We start from the raw sequence: 18,868 nt of genomic DNA, 5'->3' as shown, positions 1-18,868 counted from the left end.
TCTGTATTGAGGAATGGGTTCAGATTCCTCCAAGTTGTTGTGAGGCACTGATCAACAGCTATTGGAAATGTTCAGTCAGTCATATACTTGGTAGGGGGTTCACCACCAATGATTGGTTGGGAGGAGGAGTTCACGCACATTTTCAGTGTTAGCTCACTTAATGTTGGATCTTTTGGTCAAATAAATGAATTAATAGGTATTATAATATTAGTATAAATATTTAGTTATCTGCAAGGGGTTCACAGGCTTTACGCAGTACTGATAATCCAAATGTAAACATACATCCCTTGCACTAGTGTGTTGTCAAATGACACCTCTAGGACCAACCATAAGGATTCAAGTGGAAGGGATGGGAGAGGGGCTTTTGGAATAAATCCCTCACAGTGGTTCAATCTGATCATCCAAATAAATGCTACTAGTCACGCCCTTTCCAATGGCAGTCTAAGACACTTGCTGATGTTAGTCTGGGACCTTGCAGCAGAAAGCCTTTATCCATCCTATCTGCTAAAGCATGATTCTGATTGAGTCTCCAAACAGAGTGTGTATGTGCAGGTTAAAGCACAACCATAAAGAGATTTGTATGAATGACTTAATGACTTACACCGAGACGGCTAGTGTTCATTACAGGCTACATAATCGATAGTCTCTGTACCTTTCATTCAAGAATAATCAATAATTCAACCTTTAGCTATTGATGGCAGCAGGACAACTGCATATCAAGCGGCCTGCCTTAGGTGTCCAGAATTGAATTCTTAGCATCATTGCATCAGTGTTCCCCAAGTCTGCCGTTATCTTAAATCTGTACTGCATTAGTTTCTCATAGTTAGCAAACAAACAGAAAGTAGAAAAAAACAAAAACAATAACAACTTAAGTGTTAAAATGCAAGTGAGGTCTGTAAAATACCCACTAAGAATATTATTCCCTGGTCATCATAAATCCAGTGTGCTGGCTTGTTACTTTAAGTAGTTATATGCAAATAGCAATATAGCAAAAGGATACAGAGAAGTCAATGGTTTATGAAGCCCTAGACGGGTCAGTAACAAAGGAATAGTAGTTATAGATGTAGTGTTGATTACTTAAAGTACTAAAAGAATACAGAAATAAAGTGACGTTCCTCATATCAACCACAAGCCTCTTTAAATACTTCCTGTATTCCTCTGCTGATGAGTGTGCTCCCAATACCATTGTCGAGGCAAGTCCATGGAATTACCTCAAACCAGCTTAAAGCAGTTCATTTTGACAGAGCCATTAAGAGTCTAATTCATGGACAGGGATGTAGTGATGGCTCTATGACAAGGTGCAACTTCAAGGCAACAGCATAAGGGTGGAGAGAGAGCTGTGTCCATTTGAAAAAGAGTTTTCCACAGCACCATAGATCAGTAACTCCCGTTACAGCTATGCAGAGGAAGGGGCAAGGACCGGGAGTGGTGGCAGTGCAGTTGGTCAAGATCACAGAACGATGATGAGGATGATGACAACGAAGATAATCCCCAACAGCACACCGATGGCACACCACTGACGTCGATCTGGGAAAGAAGTGAGGACAGGAAAAAAAGAAGAGCAGAGATGATTATCAATCAAATTAGTTCAGCATCTTGTGAGCTTTTATAGAGAGACAAGTAACATATCACACACACAGACACACACACAGACACACACACACACACACACAGACACACACACACACACACACACACACACACAGACACACACAGACACACAGACACACACACACACACACAGACACACACACACACACACACACACACACACACACACACACACACACACACACACCTTGACGTTTCACATTATGCTGACTGAGGCTCTGTCCAGACTACTATGTTTTCATTTTTAAATGGTCTTTCAAGACGAAAACGATCTCCATCCATGCGAGCGTTTTTACTCCTTATCAGAGATAATCTGCGTCCATACTAACACTCCTGAAAATGGAAAAAGCCCTGAGTGTGACAAACCAGGGAAGGATCCTCTGTGACTGATAATACCCAGTCAGTGGGGGTCTGCATCAGCATTTACAAAAGTCTCCGTTTCTGGCCAGCCACACTAAAAAGCAAACCCCGGAATTTTCAAACTAAAATGGACCCAGCAGCATTTCCAGAAGTCTCGGTTTTATGGGCTCGAAAGTAGTAACATGGACACCAGGTGTAAATGTTAATGTAGAAAAAGTGTTTTATTAAATAAAAATTTCTATGACAGTCTCTTTGTGGTTGTTTGGGATAACTTTAGCCTGGCCACTTGCAGACCTGCGGAGTCTCAACCAGAGTATACCTCCACTGTTGTGTGCCTAGGTCCACATCAACCAGAGTATACCTCCACTCTTGTGTGCCTAGGTTCACATCAACCAGAGTATACCTCCACTCTTGTGTGCCTAGGTCCACATCAACCAGAGTATACCTTCACTGTTGTGTGCCTGGGTTCACATCAACCAGAGTATACCTCCACTGTTGTGTGCCTGGGTTCACATCAACCAGAGTATACCTCCACTCTTGTGTGCCTAGGTCCACATCAACCAGAGTATACCTCCACTCTTGTGTGCCTAGGTCCACATCAACCAGAGTATACCTCCACTCTTGTGTGCCTGGGTTCACATCAACCAGAGTATACCTCCACTGTTGTGTGCCTAGGTTCACATCAACCAGAGCAGGGGTTCTCAAACTTTTGCAAGCTGGGCCCCCCCAAAGCTGGTTAGGGGTAGTTGGGGCCCCCCCAGCGCGCGGCCCGCCGCCACCACCCTCAACTACACCACCATATATAGATAGATAGATAGATAGATAGATAGCATATTGTTATTGATAGGCCTGACATGTCAAGGTTAGGCTATTGTTAGGCTCATACAGACAATTATTATAACTATTTATTATTATTATTACTATTGTTATTATTATTATCAGTAATAGTAGGCCTATTAGTAGGCTATTCATTATTATCACCATCATTATGTTATTATTATTATAATTAATGACTATCGACCAATTATTATTATTGTATTATTATCATAATAATAATTAGTGTTATTATTGCTATAATTTGGATACTGTTATTATTATGGGCCTCTTGTGATCTTTACAAAAAAAATCCTACAGGTCTGTCAATGTGAGACATGAGCCTGCTTTGCACTGCAAAGGTTCTCAAATCTTGGGGCAATGTTTGAAAACATATCCTCAGGTCATCCTCGATCTGTGCGCGGTTGCGGTATTTAGTTTTGAGCGCAGTCAGTCTTGAAAAGCCTGCCTGGCACAAATATGTCGACGCGAAAAGGATGAGCATTTTTAAGGCTATGTCGCAAAGGTGATCATTGCTATCCAGAATGACGAAATAGGGGAGATGCTTAAGTCTACTGTCACTCTTCAATTGCTCTTTCATGTCTATTGACAGCTCGTCTGCTGAGCAGAGAAATGGATCCCGAACTTAGGTGAATGAACGGTAGTCCTCTTTGAAATAGGACCCAAACTGATTTCTGATATTCGGCGTGATACAATGTCATTTGACATAAGTATTGCGCTGAGTTTAGCTTCTATTCTACACGTCTTGCGCGGCCGGCAAAATCAGTGTTTCGGCAATTGTATGGAGTTGGCCAAGCTTAGCAATTCTATGAGCAACTACATAAGATGCCTCCAGACACTGCTTGGAGATGGTGGTTCGTTGTTGCTGGACGAACACGTTCATGTTTAAAGAAGTCCACAGGCTTCTCTTTCTGACTTTTACGAATCAGAAACGTGTCCATAGTTGTGTTTGTTTGCTGATACAGTGTGTGTGAAGTTAATAAGGTTCTAATTTCAACGTCGTGTTCTTGTATGTGTGGTAGTGAACGACATGGATAAGGATAAGGCTGTGCTAGGCAATGATTCCTAACAAAACTAACTGTACACAATGTAGACAGGGACAGCACAAAATAGTATTCAAGTGCTGGTGTTTTATTTGTTGCAACACGGTGGATGATACAAAAATATAAAGGTAGGTGTTAAGGAGAAAAGGGCTAGCTGCAGTTGGGAAAAGGTAGCTAGCTAGGCTAGCTCTCGGGGCTACGAGCTTTTTCAAAAGACTGGGGCAAATTACTCCTTAGAATAGGCTACGAATAGACCTACTGCAAGCGCAGTAAGGTATTACTAAGGAAGGAGTGAGTCTTTAAAAAGACTGTTTATAAAGCAATGAATATCTGAATGATACAGGAAACAAGAGAAATTGAACAAACTCTGCAGAGTCATCTCAGGGTGAGAGCTTACCAATGCCTGCGTTTTTTTTTTTTATACTCGGAAACTTAGGTGCAACTCGCGTTCAAATGAAAAAACTCCGTTTTGATTGGTGGATCAGGAGCATATTTGATTTGTTTGGGTCAGTCCAGCCCCTTGCATTTCGCCACTGAGGGAGCTTTCACTAACCAGTGACAGGTCGGCGGTAGTTTTTTTTTTTTTCTCCGTCTGTGACATCGCGCCCCCCCTGGAGAGTGTTCGCGCCCCCCCAGGGGGGCGCGCCCCCCACTTTGAGAACCACTGAACCAGAGTATACCTCCACTGTTGTGTGCCTGGGTTCACATCAACCAGAGTATACCTTCACTGTTGTGTGCCTGGGTTCACATCAAGGTTATTATAGTTAACGAAAACTAACGAAAAAACGAAAACGAGGTGTGATTTTTTTTGTCGTTAACTGAAATAAAAATAAAAACGAGGCTTTATAAAAAAAACGATAACTAACTGAAACTGTATTGTGTCTTTACAAAACTAACTAAAATAAAATAGAATTATAGAGAAAATGTCCTTAGTTTTCGTCTTTGTCAATGTATTTAATACAATTTAGCCTATCTTCCGCCGTACCACTTTTAGTACACGCCCCTCACCTGGTTTCATGGCGGCAAAAGTCGGGAGAAAGCGACAGTCCTATTTGGGATTAGGCTACTTGGATAAGTAACGTGCGGTGAGGTTCGTGGCTGGTGAGGCACTTCAGAGTCAGATTTACAAATATATAAACACAATACAGTAGCTTAAATCACCATTCAATTGGCAGCTTGCACATCGACTACTGGTTGTTTTTCATATCAGCATTCTTTACACACACATAGGTAAGGTAGCTACATACAGTAGTTGGCAGCTGCTAGCTTGTGATGAACTATGTGTGATTATGCACTCGAAGTTGCACAGGCCCCCTGAGGGTCTCCGCTGTACGTCCAAAACCAAAATCTATTCTTGAGGTTAAAAATATTTTCAAAGCAATTTGGCTTTGGGTGTGAGAAGTCGACCGAGTTATCTTCTGTCCCGTCGTTTGAAGCATATCTTTTAGCTACGGCATTGGTCTCCCATTATTGATCAATTCACGTTTTGATTGAAAGTCCAGTTATGAGAAATGCTTTAGCTTAGCTATAGAATCTTCCATTTTCGTAGTCAAGGTCAAATATACGCAGAACAAGCATAAACCCGACCGGTGGGCTCTCGCATGCTCCCTTCATTGAAGCAGAGGTACAGCGTATGCCTTGGGTACTGTTTGCCTCCTCTCTGTGCTTTTTCACTGCGGTTTTACGTCAGATTAGCAAAACTAAATAGGTTCTACGCATGCGCTCAACCCAGTTTGTGAGGGATTGCGCAATCTGAGATGAGGCACAGCTCGTCGCTGCCTCACCGTCTCGCTTGTTATGTCTCCATGACAGGGTTTCACGGCATGCTCGTATTTTGATAACATGCCTGTATTTTGATGTAACCGATGATGTGTTTCCGGTCGGTGTGTCAGTTGGAATGAGTTTCAGTAAATGGCTGAATTGATGCGGCTCTCCTGTTTCGTGTAGTGTTTTCACATACAACATCGCTGTCTCCTGTCTGTTTGAACAGGACATGCGCAAATTCTGACTGACACATGTCTGACACAGATCTTTCATAGTTGTCTTTTGTTGATGGCTGTTCATCTGTCCTAAGAGAATACTTTTTTTAAATGGTATGTTTGGTGAGTTTTTATTACATATTATTTATTATAGCTTGTATCTTCTATTCATTTTGAGCATTTTGTTTTGCAAGCAAAAAAAATAAGCTTCCCCGACTGGCCCCCCCTTGGTCTGTTGCATTCCGCGGTAAAGACTAAAACTAATACTGAAACTAATAAAAACTAAACTCAAACTAAGCATTTTCAAAAAATAGAAACTAAACTAAACTAGCAAACCCGCTTTAAAAACTAATTAAAACTAAACTGAAATTAAAAACAAAAAGTCAAAACGAAATAAAAATAAAAACTAGTGAAAAATGCAAAACTATAATAACCTTGGTTCACATCAACCAGAGTATACCTCCACTGTTGTGTGCCTGGGTTCACATCAACCAGAGTATACCTCCACTGTTGTGTGCCTAGGTTCACATCAACCAGAGTATACCTTCACTGTTGTGTGCCTGGGTTCACATCAACCAGAGTATACCTCCACTGTTGTGTGCCTGGGTTCACATCAACCAGAGTATACCTCCACTCTTGTGTGCCTAGGTCCACATCAACCAGAGTATACCTCCACTGTTGTGTGCCTGGGTTCTAGCCCAACGTCCTTAGATGCCCATGGGTCTCTTCCTCACCATACTAAAGGACATGGCTGCTCTCTCTGTGTTTCATGAAGAGTGTAGCAAAGCAGTGCAGATATATTTGCACGCTCACACAAAAGTTGTGCATGTTTTTGAAATATGATAGAAATTATCAGTGTTTAGCAGTCAGCATAACAGCCATCTTGGACACCCACATGTATGTGCAGTGTTACCTACCACTAGACATGTGGGAGACCTTTGCCAACTTCTTCATAACATTGTCCAGTCTGGAGTGGGTGCTGTCCATTTCATGGGAGAAGTCATCCAACATGCTGTAAAACAGATCGGCCATTCAGAGATGAAGCAACACATTGAACCAGAACAATGATAACTTGTTCAGCAAACTTGCTAGTTACTTGATAGCGAAAGTTGCTTTCAAGCTAGACACAAACCTAAAGTTTGCTTTTCACCAGACAATGGCATTTACATTTTCTTTCAAAGGAAACTATGAAACCATTGTTTGATCCCAGAGGAAAGCTAAGCATGTTTTAGTTTGTTGATTCGGATATGCTCTTACATCCCCAAATGTGTCACATTTCTAAAGAGAGATTGCTTCATTTGTCAGATTGCAGAGGGAGTGTACTCATTTATGGTGTATACTGTAACCAGAACCATGGCGATGGACTGTTTCGGAGGGAGTGTACTCATTTATGGTGTATACTGTAACCAGACCCATAGCGATGGACTGTTTCAGAGGGAGTGTACTCATTTATGGTGTATACTGTAACCAGAGCCATGGCGATGGACTGTTTCGGTTGCTTGAACTGATACTCTAAGGCCTTGAGAATACTGTTAGCACAATGTATCCTATGTGTTATTCATGTCCCTATGGCTGCGGATAGCATTTCTACACTGACTATGCCGAGGAGGGTGCTCACTCTTTTGCACAAGTCAATAGTTCCCCTCTCCAACCTTTTCACATGAATGCAGGTGAAGAATACAGATGGAACATTTTGTAAGAGTTATTGAAATCCTTATCAGAAGCACTATACATAGGCATTTACATGTATATTGAAATTGAAGTACAATAACTAACAGCTCACACCAGCACACATCAAACTAATGATGTTGTACTTAACACTACACACCAGAACACATCAAACTAATGTTGTACTTAACACTACACACCAGCACACATCAAACTAATGATGTTGTACTTAACACTACACACCAGAACACATCAAACTAATGTTGTACTTAACACTACACACATCAAACTAATGATGTTGTACTGAACACTACACTGCACATATCAAACTAATGATGTTGTACTTAACACTACACACATCAAACTAATGATGTTGTACTTAACACTACACACCAGCACACACAAACTAATGATGTTGTACTTAACACTACACACCAGCACACACAAACTAATGTTGTTGTACTTAACACTACACTGCACACATCAAACTAATGATGTTGTACTTAACACTACACTGCACACACAAACGAATGATGTTGTACTGAACACTACACCGCACGTGGGAGCTGTGGCACAAGCAGCAGCTACGACCATATACGCCCTTTGGATGTGCTTCGGATCCGACCCGCGGTCATTTCCCGATCCCACTCCCCACCTCTTCTCTCCAGCTCATTTCCTGTCCAAACCTTCACTGTCCTATCTGATTAAAGGCTAAAAGCCCCAAAATAAATCTATAAAAAACCTCACTACACTGCACGTAGCATTCAAACTTCAGTGAATGTGTGTTACCAAAGATTCTTCAAGAAACACACAGGCCCGGTCAGTTAGCCCAAAAGCTTTAGTGTGTCAACGAAGGCCTACAGGGATATATAAACATCAAGCCATGTAGACCAATCTTTTTAAGCATATAAATGGTCTCACGCTACATGTAGCCTTTAGGCTCGGCCATCTTGGCCAGACATTTTTGTTACTCCCGCCCGTCTAGAGAATGTCACATATTCACACTTCACAGACCAAACTCATTGGTTCTCAAAGGCAAGTAATTTGCGTATCATTTAGAATTCACCAACTTGAATGGGAGTGGAGCAAGATTCGCTTGAATGGAAATCTACTATTAGATTTGCAAATAGCGCTGCGCTCTAGAATCTCTGCTTTTGATCCACAACATCACCCACAGCGGGACAGCAGATGGGTGTGAAAAACAGGGCAGAACATGGAGAAGTGGATTGTTTTATCTTTATCTTTTGACTGCTTTCTTACTTTTATACTGAGACTTCAGGAATCTGTTATATCTCAAAACAGTTCAAAAACAAGACAAAAAGTATATGAGTAGTGTATGTATCACCAGACCATATTGAATCCTACTAACTAGGGTTGGGTACCGTTCACATGTGAACCAATACTGGTACTGGTGTGGATACCAGGAGTTCGGTACCCAATCCTACTACTGACAGTAAACGTGTAGTAACATCTGAATATAGTGCAGGTGTGTGAGGAAGAGGTGTGTGTGAGGAAGAGACGGTGACTCACACTGCCTGTTCGTCCAGCTCCAAGCCAATCCTCTCAGACATGTTCTTCAGGACACCGATGGTCCCAGACACAAGCTCTAGTTGCTCATCCTGCTTCTCGGATATGAACTGATAAACACCACACAGGTGACCATCAAGCCAACAAACAAACAAAACAACAACATTTTAAAATATTTATGTGAATATTATAGACTGTTCACATTTCTACTTTACTTCCATATTTCTATAGCATGGTGATTTGAGGCAAACATGCAAACACAAACATAAACACACGAGTTTGGAGATCTAAACTGTTTTGGAGATCTTAACTGATCTATTCAAGTTCAAAAGGAGGGTCCAGGTCCTTGTCCTTTCCGTGTTGAGTGTAATATGTCACCTCAGTGCCCTGTTCCCAACCCACTATCTTGTAGGAATGCAGTTGACTGGACCCACCTGCTGCTCAGAGGTGTCTGTGTCTGTGTCTGTGTGTCTGTGTGTCTGTGTGTCTGTGTGTCTGTGTGTCTGTGTGTCTGTGTGTCTGTGTGTCTGTGCCTGTGTATCTGTGCCTGTGTGTCTGTGCCTGTGTGTCTGTGCCTGTGTCTGTGTCTGTGCCTGTGCCTGTGTGTCTGTGTGTGTGTGTGTGTGTGTGTCTGTGCCTGTGTGTGTGTGCGTGTCTGTGTATCTGTGCCTGTGTGTCTGTGCCTGTGTCTGTGTCTGTGTCTGTGTGTCTGTGTGTCTGTGCCTGTGTGTCTGTGTGTCTGTGCCTGTGTATCTGTGCCTGTGTGTCTGTGCCTGTGTCTGTGTCTGTGCCTGTGCCTGTGTGTCTGTGTGTCTGTGTGTCTGTGTGTCTGTGCCTGTGTGTCTGTGCCTGTGCCTGTGTGTCTGTGCCTGTGCCTGTGTCTGTGTGTCTGTGTGTCTGTGTCTGTGTCTGTGTCTGTGTGTGTGTGTGTGTGTGTGTCTGTGCCTGTGTGTGTGTGTGTCTGTGTCTGTGTGTCTGTGTCTGTGTCTGTGTGTCTCTGTGTGTGTGTGTGTGTGTGTGTGTGTGTGTGTGTGTGTGGTGTGTGTGTGCGTGTGTGTGTCTGTGCCTGTGTCTGTGTCTGTGTCGACTGGACCCACCTGCTGCTGGACCTGCTGCTCCTCCATGAAGTGAGAGTTGGCCGACTGCAGCTCCTGGTCCAGAGGGGTGTACTTGTCTCCTCCAGGCTGCCAGATCGGGCCCTGGGACCCACTGCCACCGAGCAGAGTCTTTGCACAAGACAAAACATGTTTGGGAGATTTTCAAATCAGGTCTATTTGTGCTACAAATATACACATGTCAAATAATTCATGCACTGTGACAACTACCCAAATGTCAACCTTGAGATTTGCCATATACATGCAGCAATCTTCAATCCACTCTATTCACAGATTCCCTTCATGATTCCATTGTAGGTATAGCCTATGTAGCCTATGACACTATGCTTGGTTTATGAACCCAACAGCAGCTAGTGTAAACATGTGATTGTAGAGGGGGCAATATTCATGGAGGGGGGTGGGTCTAGGATGCCAGACACCACCGCTGAGCCTTCACACAGATGAAGAAAGATGCCTGCTTAAAAACCCAAAGGCACAAAGGCAGCTTTGTTGTTGTTGATGTTGTTGTTGATGTTGTTGTGGTTGTATCCTGTTGCTCAGGGGCTATGGTTGGGCAGTTTGGGTTAGATTGGGTTGCATGTGACAGTGAGAGGATTGGCTGCTGTGGAAAGTCCCCATCAGTGTATAACTAAAATGACACGTGTATTCATATTATGGCTTTTCATAGTCATTCTGCTGAGATGACCTTGCTTTGTGCATGTGCATGTGATTATGTTTGCTGGCTAGTTTTTAAAACTTAACTTAAAAGCCAACTTGTAAAAACTAAAAAAAACTCAGGCACACCACATTCTTAGGCCAAATTTTGCAAACTGCTGACCAAGATCTTGTTTATGTATTTCCTGGAACAAATGCACTACCTGAGGATTGACATTGAGCTACTGTATATGTCCAGGTTTCTATCATAACTCCAACATCATGAAGTATGACATGCCCTTTCAGTGGCAGGTATGAACTGTATTAGAGACACAACACACACAGCAGTTCATGGAGGTTATGCTATTCTTGGTGATAAGAGACATCTACTGAAACATGAAGAAATGCCCACATCTTTCAAATATCATGAGGTCCCATTGGACATACTATCAGTCAAATCATGCCGAGACACAATTCTTTTAGCAATGACAATACTGCGTGATAATATGTATAGAAATGGCATTCACCCTTGGATGGAAACATAGCAGGCTACAGCCATGCATAGATTCAAATACTAGTGTCAAAGCTGTACCACAAAGGGGCAAGAGACTGCAAATGTTATTCAAGGATTTGGCCAAACAGTATCTGTGGTGAAAATAAGTTTCTAAGGTGAAAGTACAATTGTACTCACTGTTCTTAGACAGTGCCAGTGACTCTCAGTCAGATCATCTATAAGTCACCATAGTTAATAGGTTTTCCATTTCACCACAAGGTACACTGAATGAGATCAAACATGTCTGAATAAGATGGGAATCAAATGCAAAATCATCAAACTTAGTGACCAGTTCAGAGGGGAATACACCCCTTAATACTTAAATTTAAAAGTTTTTTTACTTACCTGACGATTTTTCTTTTCAGTCACTTGAGCCATTGGACTGACCATGTGATCTTTCATGTCCTGAAACAAACAGATCAATTGAATAAAACCACAGCTGCAGTAGACATAGTTTTTAAGCAAACTGGTCTTCATATTCTTTGACAGAAATGTTTTCGGTTAACACTCATGGCTAGTATGATTGAGCCTGCCAATTATTTAGTGTGTGTGTACAGCACATTAAAGGAGGAGGGTAAACAACTAGGGTGTGGCTATTTACTGTGTCTCGCTGAAGACACCTCCATTCAGGCGAATTATTTGTGGTGAGCTCACGCCTGTTTATATAAACCTACCAGTCTCTGATGTCAACACAGAACTCATGCAGAGCTTGAACATGTGCAGACAACTTGGTGTTCATGTAAACTCAACTTTATGTTCTCAACAACGCTCAAATATGTGCTTCATATTTCCCCACGAGGGATTACTAGGCCCTTAGTTAATATATTTTCTTTAAATTGTATGCAAATCACAATAATGTCTTGAGAGTTAAGGGAGCTGAATCAGTTTAGGAACTTCAAGAATGAATTCAGCTGTATATAGTGAATAGCCTTTCCTAGGGCTTGTGTGAAGTGTCCAATGAGAGCACACTGTGGTGGGTGGGTGGGGTGTGGGGGTGAGAGATCTGATCACACTGTGGTGGGTGAGGTGTAGTGAATGTGACATGGAGAGATCTGGCCGTTGTGGTGGGTGGGTGATTGAGGTGTGTGAGGTGTAGTGAATATGACATGGAGAGATCGGATCACACTGTGGTGGGTGAGGTGAAGGTGTAGTGAATGTGACATGGAGAGATCGGAGCACACTGTGGTGGGTGAGGGTCAGGTGTACGAGCGCATGTGACATGGAGAGATCTGGCCGTTGTGTGAGGGCCTCAATTACTGTATGCATGAACAAAATGATCAAGTCAAAATAGAAAAGATTTCACAAGAACTCAAGTCACGATTAACTCTTTATGTCATAATGTTTGATTGCAGCATGTCTACAGTGCTGAAACATGTATCCTAATATGTCATTTAATGATGCTCTTTGCTCTCCTTTTATTTTAGACTGGTTAAACAGAAGAACAAGAGATTTCTTCTCTTTGTGCAGCCACATTATTAGTTATTAGTATAAGCGCCTAGAGACAATTGTACTGTTATGGCGCTATATAAATTAAATTGAATTGAATTAGTTGTAGCTGACAGTTCATCAGCAAACCAACTGTACACCTTCGAAGATTACATAACACTCACCTTGACCGTCTGCCTGGTGCTTGTGATAAATGCTTTACGTTTACCAAGTTCTACTGCATCCAAGTTAAACTTCCTCGGGTTGGACTCAACGATACTTGCATGTAATGTTAAGGCCAAAACAACATCACCCATATGAAAACAACATATTTCACCCACTGGAATGGTATAAATGAAGAGTTTATGGATAATTAAAAAAGTTATGATTTGCATTAAAGGATATTGATAGTCTCATCCAGATCCTCTAGGTCCCACTCAATGGATCTCAGGCTGTTCCTCAACTCGTTGGTGGTCCAGTCCACCTCCTCTGTGGTGGAGCTGCCGGGGTTCTGGAGCAGCTCGTTCCATCTCTGGTGCAGACTGGCGGCGGTGTTCACAGCCTTCTGTACCTCCCTGCAGAACACACACATGGGATATTACAAACCAGTGTTCACAGCCTTCTGTAGAACACACATGGGATCATATTACAAACCAGTGTTCACAGCCTGTAGAACACACATGGATATTACAAACCAGTAAGCCCCACTTAGTATTTGCACAGTGAGACTTGACACAGTGTCAAGTGTAATAGTTAAGGCCAAGAGCCACTAAATCCGTATACTATCTGGAAAAAATTGCAAGGATGCCCTGGGCAAATTTATTTTTATTTTTAGACGAATCAGGAGAGTTCTGAATATACTTCAGTTTGCGGGTCAACCCGTTTGGTGTTTTTAGTCATTTAGAAAACCTGATGATCTGTTACCGTGTCGAGGATGAGCTTAATGCCTCTCACCTGTGGCATGCTCTTGCATAGTAACAATTACTACTACTAGCGTGCAAGTAGGTCCCCATCAGAGGCAACCCACATAATGTCCTGTAAGGGCACCTGTACTCTAGGTCCCATGGGACTACAGCAACTCTGCATGGCTTGTAGTAGAGGGTGAGGCATTACATTAGCTTTGCAGTGGCTATAGGCTGTGGGTACGGTCATCCACAGAAGCACCATTTTGTGTGCGCTTGAACCCTGTGGGAAAAGGGATGTAGTTGCTGTGTTAGAGAGGGTAATCTGGTTTGTTTTAAGGGGGAATTTGTTCTTTTCCTGAACTTTTGCTTACCCAACGTAGCATTCTACTTATGTAGTGATATGTAGTATTATCCCAGCGCTTATTCTAGTATACTATGTAGCTATGTTTACACGTACCTTGTATGTGTCGCTTGAGGGTTTTATCTTATGTTAGTCTACATTGTCTTTGAACGGGATGTTTCACAAATGTGATGGTGTGGCTTAGTTATTTGTGTGTTTTTGTAGTTGTGAGAAGGACACATACGGTTAGCAATGGCCACGATTTGCTGCACTCCTCTCCCCCCCGCTCTCGTGGGTTCATCCTCCAGCAGGGGTCAGGCAGCGCACGTTTGTGTGTGTTTGGAGGAGTGGCTTTGGAGGGGTCTGAAGGAAGGGGCGGGGATTGTTTCGGTTGTCTTACTCTTGATGGTTTCTCCAACATCGCCTACTCTACCTTTTAACTTTTTCTTAAACTACACACACTGGAATATGCAGTAGAGGATTCAAGAGAGTCAAGAATTGTGTCACCACGAAGGTCAGACAGGGAAGCACAAATGTTCAAAATCTTGTCAAACTTAGGGGAAAGGTTCATTGGTACTGTTGACATGCTCCGTTCAACGTGGACACGTACATGTATATCTAGTGTGTATATCTAGTGTTGGTGGTGTCTTTCTTTTGGAAAGGTTGCATGACCCTTGGTAAAACGTGGCAGATGAGCTTCACTTCCTCTCATAGAGGATATCTTGAATGACCAAACCCTCTAGTTAGCATGGTTTCATCGCTGGACGTAGGTTTGCTGTATTGAATGTATCATTGCATCTGCCTCCAGACGCTGGTAAAATGAACATCATTTTCCAGCAGGGGGAAATGGCTATCGGATCCTTGATGGTAGTTTGGTCATAGTAATCACTGTAGGACTCACCTTTTGTGTAAAGATTATGTGCCTTCTGAAGGTGGGTCTTAGTAAGATTGGGGTAATGCTCTTTAAAACAACATTATATAACAATTTTACGTTAAAATAACAGCTTCAAAATCATTCTGGAGGTATACTGTCTTGTAATACGGAGAATGGCGTCTGTGCCACTGCCACAGCACGCCACTTCTCCAGTTCGCGCACAAGTGCTTTTTTGCACGCCTCCAGCTAAGGCAATGGTATGATATTGAACACTGAATCCAAACAGCTGCGCAGTAAATAAGATCTAGCTAGCTAACATAACTGGTGATAGTTTAAACTGAAATTCATCAAGTTTACTTGCAACAACAGCAGTCAAACTAATTAAACAGTCCATAGCTGCTAGCTAGTTAGCTCGCTGATGTTAGCAGACATCACCATAGGCCTAAGATACCATAGATACTGCCAAATGTTTATAGGCAGTCAAACTGCCAGACCAATCTGTTTATTGCTAGTTCACAGTCCCACAATTTCCATCAGGAAAAGTCGTTACTTGTGACGCACAGCCTACATGCAAACGTTTGACCCTCAGGCAAGAGGGTAACGTTAGTAAAGCACACAAACATCTAGTCTTTACGTTAGTAAACCACACAAACATCTAGTCCAGGGGTTTTCAACAGGGGGTCCATGGCCCCCTGGTGGTCCGCGACGACATTGCAGGGGGTCCGCGACATGAGCCTATGTTGATCAGTTCACCATTGAATTTTTTATTTTTATAAATTCGCTTTGATATTTCAACACATTTCCAGATTACTCTTGAATATTGTGAAAATATCGTCTTATAGGCAGAATATCTGTGCAGGGGGAGGAGGCGTGGCAGCGGTGGTTACAAACACGCACGCGCGTGCAGGCACATCAGTGGGCCGCAAATTACTTTCTAGTCAGAATGGTGGTCCCTGGGACAAAACCAGTTGAAAACCCCTGATCTAGTCTTTACGTTCGTAAACCACACAAACATCTAGTCTTTACGTTAGTAAACCACACAAACATCTAGTCTTTACGTTAGTAAACCACACAAACATCTAGTCTTTACGTTAGTAAACCACACAAACATCTAGTCTTTATGTTAGTAAACCACACAAACATCTAGTCTTTTCCAGTTGTTGCAGATATCAGAACCCAGAAATCAAGAAAATTAACCAAACACCACCTATGCTAGGCCTATTCATAAAGACAATTGTGGATTCATTATTTTAAAAGGACTGTTGAGGTAAAGGTACATCAACATGCATATTAACACCCATCTTAAGCTCATGTTGCCTATTGTTGCCTATTATTACTCAATAGTAAACAAGTTCCAAAACACCTCACCACCGATGACTGAGATATGTGCATCACACCAGCCACCCTCTGAGACGACCCAGATGCAAGGACAGACCGATAATGATTTGGATGAGGAGCGGCAAACAGTGTGGATCATTTCTGTGGCTTGAATGTTATTCGATGTGTCTACACTCTGCAGTCTGATGGGTTCATGATAAACTTGAAATAGGTGGATACTCGGTGCGTCGTAAGCTCCAGTATATCCAAACGAGGTCAAAATACTCGCAGTCATCTTCTTTGCACTCGGCGAGCTCTTCTCCAGCTCAAATGGATTATTTGTTTATTTCATTATTTGCTGGGACATGTGAACATGTCATTGAAACTTGTTTTCTGTTTAACAATGTAACCTAATAGCCTAATAAGTAGTTTAAAACCATTAACCACCAAAAATATTATCATTTTGTAACATTGTTAGTACATGTATAACACTGTTGTAAATAGGCCTATTACCGATTCCAACACAATAGGGTGTTTCAGTGTGTATTGGTGTTTGACGTACTGCAGCCCTCAGAAGAGCATAGCTGAGAAGTGCACAAGTTCAAGGGCAGAATGGTGTTTCCATAAGAAACACCCTGAATTTGGGGTTGCCCCGTCCCGAAGCGCGTAACTGCCTTCATGGCACTCAAATCATAGACTTAAGACAAGGGGAGAATTACATGTTTACAATCCTGCTCATGGGAGAATGGCGTTCTTAAACCTCCTACTTCCATCATCTCTTTGTCTCTGACTGAACTCATGGCCAGACACATCTGTGCACGTCACACACCGAGAACCAAGAAACATACGCACATTCCTTCACACCTGCTTGAATGCTTTTACTCACACGCCCTCACACAAACATTAATTCGACCTATAGTTAGTTATGTTTTGCAATTGATGAGCTTTTAGGCCTAAATAAATGCTTTTTATTGTAATATGCTAATCTGCACAACCAAAAGCTGTCAACCTCTACTTTTCAGAACACCAAAGACCTTCCATCTTTACTTGCTATTGGTGGTACTTGTTTACAGTTATCAATTTAGGTATTAAAAGTAATCAAGTTTCAAATTATTCATTTATATTTTATTAGACTGGAGAAATTACATTTATGAACCTTTTGGCCACACATTACTTTGTGTGGCGCCCCCACATCTCAATCTCCTGCTTCTTCCAACATCCTGAAATGATAGCACTTCCTACATTTATTTTGGTGCCAAGGAGAGCAGTATTGTTTATAATGATTCAGTAGGAGATCAACATCCTGTCCAACTAAGGATAGCACCGATATTGTTTTGGTGTCCCTCGTGCAAAGAAAATGCACTTACACATACATCTTCCAAGTCACCTTTATCTGCGCCATCCATCATTAAATTCGTCATACCGATATTTTTTTCATTTCACAGCTCACTCATAAAAATGTATGTCACTTAAAAAAACTCTAGCAGGAGGCGCTTTTTAACAGATAACGTCACACAGTGTTAGCTGACTTACACTGACTTATAACTTAGCTAACAGTTAACAGTCAACAAACCCACGTAACTAAAGCAAACAGTAATAATGAGAAGATTCTATGATCCATTGCTTAGCATCTACACTGGCCCAGATGGCTAACTCGCTAACTGTTTTGTAAGAACAGCTAGACGGCGGACGTGCTATCTCAAGCTCAAACATTTATTTATAGCTAAGTTCTACGTTGAGTTATCAGCTAAACAGAAAACATTGCCTACCCTTTCACGACGAAAAATGGATCTTCCCATAGACATTTTAGAATTTAGTGATAGACCCTTTTGAGATGTTAAATGGGCACACCGGCCCAATTGCCAATCTTCACCGTAAGAAAAAGAAAGAAAACACAACCATCTGATGTTTACATGTGATAAATGGTATACTCTTTTTTTTAACACCATGGCCCACCGGAATTGCATCCGTTCATGAGTTGTTATAATCAGAGATGCTATAAAGACTTGTTATAATGTAAGAGCAATATTGTTTGATTATGTTTAATGTACGTCAAAAGATACACTTCTACCTGTTAAATAAAAAAAAAAACATATTGTTTCATAACTTTAGCACATAGTAGCGTTTAAAATGTAGCGTATCAGTGTTGTGGAGACAAAAAAACCTGTCCAGTTTCCGGTTCCTCAGAAGAAGCTAGTCAGAATAAAAGTCACGAAGCAAAATTCGCTAATCAGTTAACCCTAACCCTAAGGTCCAGTCCATATTCACACACTGTGCCCTCCTAACATTTGGGGAAAAAAATGGGACTCGCTTCTGTATTCGGCAGATAAATAATTAGAGCACACAATGTCATGTTTTAACAGGACATTTTTAGATATTTTGGTTTCACCAGTCACTGCTGTAGAAATTACAGCGTTTTTACCATGGAGGTGTTAGACCTATAGACCTGGAGAGAGTGACAGATTACCAGTCGCATTCATCAAAATGCCCAATGCTATGCTATACTTTAGCCCAGGAAGTACGACCATTGACAGCCATGAAAGGCATGCTTTGATATGGGCTAACACCAGGCCACTCAAGAATTGACCATCTTTTAGCTTCGAAAATCTCCATCTCACTCTTATCCCCCAACTCAGGATGTGTCTATACCATCACCAGCCATATCATCAATGAATAACTGAGCC

General features: G+C 41.9%; 1 protein-coding gene across 1 annotated transcript; it reads right to left on the bottom strand.

Moving 5' to 3' along the window:
• Positions 1–1,162: 1,162 nt before the first annotated feature.
• LOC122129129 (syntaxin-6-like) lies at positions 1,163–17,975 on the bottom strand (the record flags this gene model as incomplete). Its single annotated transcript, XM_042704172.1, has 8 exons — positions 1,163–1,527; positions 6,745–6,839; positions 9,026–9,132; positions 10,120–10,248; positions 11,669–11,728; positions 12,934–13,028; positions 13,154–13,323; positions 17,954–17,975. Coding segments are annotated over 8 exons (755 nt in total), but the record flags the coding sequence as incomplete, so codon positions are not given.
• Between the last annotated feature and the right edge of the window lie 893 nt (positions 17,976–18,868).

The sequence above is a fragment of the Clupea harengus genome, unplaced genomic scaffold (genome assembly GCF_900700415.2).
Source record: "Clupea harengus unplaced genomic scaffold, Ch_v2.0.2, whole genome shotgun sequence".
Lineage (NCBI taxonomy): Eukaryota > Metazoa > Chordata > Actinopteri > Clupeiformes > Clupeidae > Clupea > Clupea harengus.
The sequence above is the reverse complement of the archived record's forward strand: the minus strand, read 5'-3'. Positions and strand labels throughout refer to the sequence as shown.